The sequence below is a fragment of the Stegastes partitus genome, unplaced genomic scaffold, assembly GCF_000690725.1.
Source record: "Stegastes partitus isolate 25-593 unplaced genomic scaffold, Stegastes_partitus-1.0.2 Scaffold2, whole genome shotgun sequence".
In the NCBI taxonomy this organism is placed as follows: domain Eukaryota; kingdom Metazoa; phylum Chordata; class Actinopteri; family Pomacentridae; genus Stegastes; species Stegastes partitus.
This window is the reverse complement of record NW_007577733.1, coordinates 513,111-521,527: the sequence shown is the minus strand read 5'-3', so window position 1 is coordinate 521,527 and position 8,417 is coordinate 513,111. Positions and strand designations below refer to the sequence as shown.

The window sequence follows — 8,417 nt, the reverse complement described above, 5'->3', positions numbered from 1 at the left end:
GTGCAGCTCACCTTCCATTAGGAGCAGCTCTGTGTTCAGTGTCTTGCCCAGGGACACTTCGGCATGTGGAGGGGCCAGGGATCGAAATGCCACCCCTGCTATTAGTGGGCAACCCGCTTCACCACCTGAGCCACAGTTAAGAGTCGAACAGATTGCTGGCCTGTTCTAAAATATCTCCCGACAACAAGCAGAATCTGGTGCAGCAGTGGCGGAGAAAGTGCTTTTAATTATGATTTTTGCAATAAAACTAATATTTATCTCCTGTGATATCTAAATCAAGAACCAATAAAAATTCAAATTTAGGCTTTAAAATGTACTTTAGGATGTGTGTGAGGGGTAGAAGCACTAAAATGAATTCTCAGGGGATTCTTTCTCCTGTGTGACAGCAAGCATTTGGAGAAATGCTACTGGAATCCTCAAGATATTCTTTCATTTCCCAGTAAATCACCTTAGTCGTTGAGAGATGCATCTTGCGAACTGGGATCGGTGTAGCCACACATGCACACACGCGCACACACGCACACACGCACACACACACATATACACACACACACACACACACTGTAACCTACATTCACACACACTTGTAATTGGTTCTGTAACTACAGCAGAGTTTTCCATTCTACCCTCTTTCCAATTTTCTGTGCTGTCAGTTTGTGCAGTGTGTCTGAAAGGCGACTTGCATTGACAGTGAGAGGTTTGTGGCTCCTGCTTGGTCCCACTTTAACTTTCCCCTCTTCTGTTGCACTGTGAAATATGCCTTCCAATTAACACAACAACAACTAAAGACATTGTTTTTGTTTTTTTACTCTTCCCATTTCTTGCCCCATTGTCATCCTTCTTTTCTTATTTATCTTGTCTGCTTTTTATGCTTTAAAACTTCCTTGGCTATTCCTTTAACACTGATGGCCACTCAGTGATGCACCGGCCAAATTCATAGTCGTCACCGTTGACAATCTCCATGCGTCCTCTCTGTACCGTACACTATGGAACAGGTTCTGCTGGCTGTAGAAGAGCAAGTCGGACAGGAGAACATAACATATGCCTCTTGGATGAATAACACCATTGTGGCCTTTTTACAACAGGAGAAGCTCGTTCGCTCGTCGGTTGAAAAGGACCTGATGCCGGATGATATGTTTGTCGCTGTGTCACCACATTTTGTACGGTCCACACGGACCACTGTGTGAGGTCTGTTCATTTCCAACAAACTGCTGGAGAAAGAGCTGGCCCGCAAATTTGATAGTGATTTTAGAACAGATTGGCTTGTTTGCAAAGATATGAGGCTGCAGCATGTCCAGTCTTTGCGGAGGCAGGCGTTCATGTACCTGAATGGTCCTATAAAAATGTTGGAAGTGTTATTTAAAGGTAAGTGCTGTTTATGCTAGCTGGGGCAGCATGAAACGCTTTGAGTGTAGTGATGTCGGTCACAAATGCCCGCATACAGAGAAGTTTGCAGGGAGTGGTACAGGTGAACAGCAGGGAGTGGTTCAGGTGAGCAGCAGGGAGTGGTACAGGTGAGCAGGAGGGAGTGGTACAGGTGAGCAGACTGTGGGCTGCTCTGACAGCAGTAGCCTGCAGGTAGCACATCAGGAGGCGGAGGATGCTGCAACCGGTACCCTCCTAAAACACGAAACAACAATGAAGTAAGGGAAAAGAATTCAAATACCATGGACATTTAGGTTGTGGAGAAAAATCAAAACAGTGGACAGGTGGAACAAGGAATGGGATGTTAAAGAGATGGATAATGAAAGTGTAACGGGTGACTCTTTATCACCAGAGTAAGCTCTTGACTGTAGCAGCATCTGTCCTGCTTTGTAGAGTGAAGATCCTGGACTATGATAAACACCTCTTCCTGGCTGGCATGGACACTTCAGACTTCTTGCTTTTATCAGTCAGTCCTCCGTACTTGGTGAACTGTTCTGATTGCTGCCAGAGACTGCACTCACTGGTATGACAGAGTTGGTGAGGAGTCATTGTTTCACAACCCGCTCATACAGAGCAGGATGCTCAGCTCCACCACCATTCAGAGAAGTCTCACGGCAGCTGGGCTGATGAAGCTGGTGGGTCTAAGATCAGCAGGACAGTGGAAAACTGCTGCCAGACTAAATGAAGAAACTGGCCTTAAGGCTCTGTGTCTTCTGCAGAAACCGTTGGGGAGCAGTGGTCTCCCCAGTCTCTTTAGGGGAGGCATTGGGGACGAAACCTAAAGGAGATCAGCCAATCATATGGATTGAGTTTCCACAGTTGGCTGTTCGAAGCAGGAGGAAGAAAATGCTGCTTTATGATCTTTTCGAATACCAGAGTTAGTGGACTTCTCCAGCATGTCCAAGAAGAGCCTGTATGGCGTGACTGTAAAGGTTCTCAGCAGAATATCTCTAGCTGGTGTCAGGGAGTCAAGAGGGTTTGGTATGTTGGCACTGGGGTCATCTCCTAGAAGCAGCTGGACGTTCCTGTACAAGCCCCATTGAAAAGCGAAGTGCGGATCTCCAGTGGAGGATAATGCATGGAGTCATGGCTACAAACAGAGATGTGACACTTTTAGATCACAGAGCAGGAAGTCATTGTGTTCTTTGCCAAGCGGAGGAAACTTTAAAACACCTTTGGCTCAGTTGTCCCTGATTGAATCCTGTCTTTTCTCTCCTGCAGCAGTGGTTGGAGGGGTTAGGATGTTGCTTAGATGATGAACCTTTTGTCTTTGGTCCTACATACTTTGTGGCACAGCACAGAGATGTCTGTTTGACAGATTTTCTGATTGGTCAAGCCAAAGTAAGCATCTGGTGAACAAGAAGAAACAAAATGAAAGAGACAAGATGGATAAATGTTTGAACTAATGTTTAGAGATCTGGAGGCTGCACCTATCAAGGTAGAATTTACATATTACAAAATGGTCAGAATTGGAAAAACTGGTTTCTGTTGGGGACGTCCTCTTTTTTTCAGCAATTGCTTATGTCAGATTCTGAAGAAACCTTTTTTGTTTTGGTGAGTGTAAATACATACAGGGTGTTGTGGTGGATATATAGATATTTTTAAACATTTATTTACCTTTTTAATGTAAATAGGAAAACATGACCAATAAAGGGCTGGTTTAACTCCTCCTCTCCTCTCCTCTCCTCTCCTCTCCTCTCCTCTCCTCTTCTCTCTCAAATGTCCCATTTTCAGCACAGCACGCCTTTATAATCTGTGATGCCTCTGCTTCCCGAGCGTCTGGTCGCTCTAAAACTTTCCCGACAAAGCAGAGAGGGAAATTGCATCCCAGTTTTCTATAGAGAATTAAAGCGTTTTAAGAAATGTGAATTATTGATCTTAAGTGGATTTATTCTGATGTCGTTGTGTGAGTGTAGCTCCCGCTGTACTACATTTGTGTGTGTGTGTGTGTGTGTGTGTGTGAACATCTACATGAACCTCGGTTCAGAAGCACGTTTACTGTGCGTGCATTTGGTGTGGTAATAGAGGGGTAAAATATGTTTTTAAGTATATGATTGTGGGTGTTTGGGATGACTGAGTATTCCAGCCTCTGTGTTGTCAGATACACACTGAGACGGAGCATGCAAAGGGAAGCCATCAACATGTTTAGACCAAGTCAATGAAGTCATTTCCTCCTCTTGGCTTTTTTTTTTTCCCCCTCTATGCATAATGTATCTTAATCTGATCTGATGGCTTCGCTCTTAATGTTCCTTCAACCAAAGACGAAGCCTCTGAGTGTGAAATTTAGCTGGAATTAAAGTCTTAACATGACAGCTGGCTCAGGGAATCCATGGCTCAGCTCCTCTTTGGGCAGCAAAGCAGCTAAAGAGAGGATGGAGAGAATAGAGAAGATGAAAACAGGGTGAAGGGAAGGAAGGAGGCGAGGATGTGAGGTTGAGGAGGGAATCTGTGATTAGGGGAAGAGTGAGAGAGAGAAGGATGAGTGAGACAGGCACAAGGTTTTCTTCATGACTGTTGCACTGGGAATCTTATCTCAGACCACCGCTCCCCATCCTGCCACACACTTTTGTATGTTCACTGGTGTTTCATCTGGGGCTTTCTGTTTCACTCTGCTCACCGGATGTTATCGGGCCTGCCGGGCTCTGGTCCTGGACTTTTATAGACACTGAAGCACTGTCACTGCAGTGGTTCACAATGCTACTAATTCCAACTAGTAGTGTAGATTTATAGCTGAAATTGTAATCTCTTTATACCGTAAGAGGATTGAGAACGCTGGCTTCACCTAAATAAATTACTTTGAAGAGCGAGAATATCCCTGGCATTAATTCTCACACCTGCAGTGTGTTTAATACAGAACAAAGATTAGTACAGAAGAACGGAGAAGGTTGACGCACTGGCTTTCTTGGAGGCCCCGGGGAGGCTCTGGGTTTCTGCTCAGTATATATATATATATATATGTCTGTGTGTGTCTTTCCTACACACTGAGCTCCTCGTTTGCAATTTGCATAGGGAGTACTCTTGAATGTGGACCAGTGGAGCTGGGCTCTCCAGCTAATTGGCTGTTGTGTGCTTGGAGGCCAGATGACCAGTCCTCCCCCTGGATTTGGTCTCCTGTTGGGCCCTGGGCTTTCAGCACAAGCATTCATGTAATTTCATGTTTTTCTGCCAGTAGATCACTACCATTGTGTCTGTGCATGTGTGTTTACGTGTGTGTGTGTGTGTATGCAGTGATTGCTATGTGTAACCCATGCATTCGAGTTGTCCAGTTTTCCTCCATATATGCCACTTTCTGTTTCTTGAATATGTTTGCTCTTCAGCTTGTGTGGCATGGTGTAATGTCTAAGCAAGACTACACATATAATACTCAGAGGTTTCACTGCTGCAGTCTTTCTTTCAGTCTTGAAGATGGCTGCAGCAGTGCAGTGACTTCTCAGCTACCAGCGACTGGTGTACTTTCTAACTAACTTACATTTTACTGCAGAATGTTATTTTTTCTGTATGCTGCTGGACCTGAGTACAAAGTTTGTTTATTCGTGTTTTTATGTCTGAATAACAATAAACTGAAGTGAACAAAACTGAACTGTTCCTCGAGCTGTTTTCATATAGATAAACTTTAACTAACTTGACCTAACTCACAGTCAGATTTGAGGTATGTTTAAATTCTGTTACACAAAGCTAAAATGAACTCTATGTAAAGAACGATGGTTTCCTCTTTGTTGCTATCTGGTCCTAGATTGGATCAGTAGGAGGGATGCTTCTGAGGGATGAGGCATCTGTTGTGCCAGTGTTATAGAGATAAACCATAAATTAGTAACACTGACCATAACAGCTGTGGCTCTGGCAGTAGGTTGGGTTTTCAGTAACAATATGTTTTTATTTTACTAATTGAGGGATTAAGTGTTTGATCCCCAGCCCAAACCCGTAGACAGCCCTGGAAGAAGCATTGTAGCTCTATATATACAGTTGAAAACAGAAGTTTACACACACTGTATAAAAAGACACATAACCTTTTTTTTCTCACTGTCTGACATTAAATCAGACTAAACCTTTCTTGTTTTAGGTCAGTTGGGATTACAAAAATAATGTCTATTTGCTAAATAAACCAGTTTTAGGAATGGGCCAAAAATAAGTCAGACTTAATTTTTGTGGAACGAATGAATGACTCGATCGTCTCATTGTAATGTAATGTTCTGCTAAGAAACCTTGGGTCCTTCCAGTCATGTGGATGGTACTCTCACATGTGTCATATATATGCTTATGCATTTCCTTTACTCTAATATCTTTCTATTGATGTAACTCAAGTTAGGACAGAAAACATTTCACCAACAATTCACATTATGTTGCTCACTTGCTTAGTGGTGTTTTTAGGCAATCCTTGACTTGAAAAACTGGAAATATTGCATCACCACATTTTATATAACAGGTATTTTTCATTCAGATGGTCATCAGTAACATCAGTTAATACATCACTTTAAGTGCATCACTGAAAAGGCCACGATGCTGTGAATCATTGGATGGTACAAAAAAAAGCCAATTAATTCAAGTCAGGTGTTCTTCAGTGGAAAAATACTTGTTTGCTGCAGGGCTTGAAAATGTGTACAGCATATGTCACCCCAATTTGGAAAGAGAAACACTCAATATAGACATTAATTGAAAGGATACAACAAAAGTGAGTACACTCCTGCACGGTATCGCTTAAATGTCAAACAATTCAAAGTTGTATCACCTGTCAATTATTACATTACTCCTAAGTTGAACTCTAGGATATCTGTTCTTATGTAGAATTGAAAAACCAGCAGTGTAGCATTAAAAATACTGGTCCCACAGTAGAGACTCAATGCAACAACAGTCAGTACAACTTTTATTTTATTATTATATTTAACTTTTTTTTTTTTGATACTTTGCGTGCCTACCTGTTTTTTTGTGTTTGTTTTTTGATGACACTCAATCCTCAGCATGGAAGATGCCAGATTTCTGGAGTTGTGTTGCTTTACCTTTCTCTTCTGTTCTGTTGGATATAAATCAGGCGACATCCTTGGCAAGGTCATGGTTTTCACTTTTTTCCCCTTTAGACTCTCCAGTGTGATTTTGGCAGTGTGCTGGAATATTCCAGCATGATAACAAGGTTGTCTGCCAAGCTTTTACAGACTGGGAGTTAATTTGTCAGCCAGTTTTTTTGGAATATCCATATGCATTCGTGGTACCATCTATAAATGTCATCTCCTCAAACCCTTTTGCATTCATGCAGCCCCACATCATCACACTGCCATCTCTGTGCTTCGCTCTCAGGACTATGTATTCACTGTGGTGGTCCTGACCAGACCGATGCCACACAGGCTGGACCCTAGAACAAGTTTATGTTGGTGTAATCTGACAAAAGAATGTGCTGCCAATATTCACCAGGCTTCTTTTCATGTCTTTTAACAAAGTTTAATGTTATAGTTTAGTGGTAAAGAACAGGCAAAGTTTTTCTTTTTATTCCTTTTCCTTTTTTTATGCTATCTATAGGGGTTCACAATATGCACTGTCCCTCACTCTGTCTGAGCTGTCACAGAAACAATTTCCACTGATGTCCTCTGTGCCAAGTCTGAAGCACTTGCCCGTCTGTTTTTCAGGACAGGAAAGTGCTTCAGACATTTTAGGATGACAGCCATTGCGGCTCTGATTCGTGGTACTATGATTTGTTCAATATCCCCTATTTCCAGCTGCAGACAGATTATTTTGCTAGTCTTCCAGTATCCTTTTTTGTCTTTGTAAAGTCCCACAATCAGATTTTGGAATTTGTCCAGCAATTCTTTTCCATGTGGAACCATGATACAGACATGTAGAGTGGCATAACCAATAGGTCCAAAACTGAGAAGGTTCTGGTGTTCACAGCTCAATTAATAACCATGTCCATGCAATCAAACTAACTGGGACACAGCTGGACTCAATGTTGAGATCAAAGGTTTTCTAACTTGTGTATTAGTGATCACAGGTGTTTTCTTGTTGAATTTCTACTTTGGAGCTTGTATTTTCAATATGGGCTTTTTAATGTATTTGTTTCTGATTGGAGGAAATACTTTATTTGTCAACTTAGAAATAATGCAGTTACTGAAATGTGATGCAATCTGATATAATTTGCCATATACGTGATTTTGCACAGGGGTGTATACTGTACATCTGTATAGACAGCATATGATCACAGATGTATACAATAACATAGTCTGTGTTGTAAGCGATGATGATGATGATGATGGTCAGTCTGCATGTGTTTATTGTCTGTCCTTTGAGGGCAGCTTCCTTTTGATGCACCTATACATATTTAGCATTAGAAGTTGATTAGGAGCTGCTTCAACGCATAGAGACAGCAGCTTTGATAACGTTTTCATTACTGATTAACATGTAGGTTATTTTATCAATGAGCTGAAACAGGGTTTAGTCTAAATGTTTGATAGTGCAAAGTGATTATCATAATCTCCCAGAGTCCAGGGACTCTACTATAAAGCAACTGATGTAAAGACAGTGGAAAAACCAATAATATTTAATTTACAGCAACATAATGCATTCATAAAGCAGCAAAGTCTTCATTTAAGATGCTGGAACCATGCAGCTAATGATTGCCCTTTTTTTATTGAAATATTAAACATTATTTGATCATGAAAATTGTTGTGTATTAATTTATTTTATCACTGGAATGCACCATTATTGTTAGTCTGTGTTTGGATGAGGTTTTCTCATTGGCGGAGTGGTTCAGTCTAACCTACATGACTCATCCTTCTCTACATCCTTTCCAGGGACCAGCCCTTGAGTTTGGAATAAGCTTATATCTTTAATTCTACCCTCTCCGTCTCCCCGCAGGCATTCATGGAGGATGTCAAGTCTCGCGGGCCGTTTATCTACTCCGTCTTGGAGTCTGCCCAGGCCTTTCTGGCTCAGCACCCCTTCCAGGAGCCAGAGGAGACCCTGACTGATGGAAAAGGTCTGCTCCCTCCATAGTCTGTGCCAACTGC

The 8,417-nt window shown here is 42.0% G+C and overlaps 1 protein-coding gene across 2 annotated transcripts in view; it reads left to right on the top strand.

The window, feature by feature from the left end:
* The window catches only part of drp2 (dystrophin related protein 2), a 94,934-nt gene that overhangs the window by 34,620 nt on the left and 51,897 nt on the right, over window positions 1–8,417 (top strand). For both annotated transcript variants that reach the window (XM_008275549.1, XM_008275542.1), the window contains exon 4: window positions 8,266–8,386. In XM_008275549.1, coding sequence (XP_008273771.1) covers window positions 8,266–8,386 — 121 coding nt within the window. The remainder of the gene's footprint in view (window positions 1–8,265; window positions 8,387–8,417) is intronic.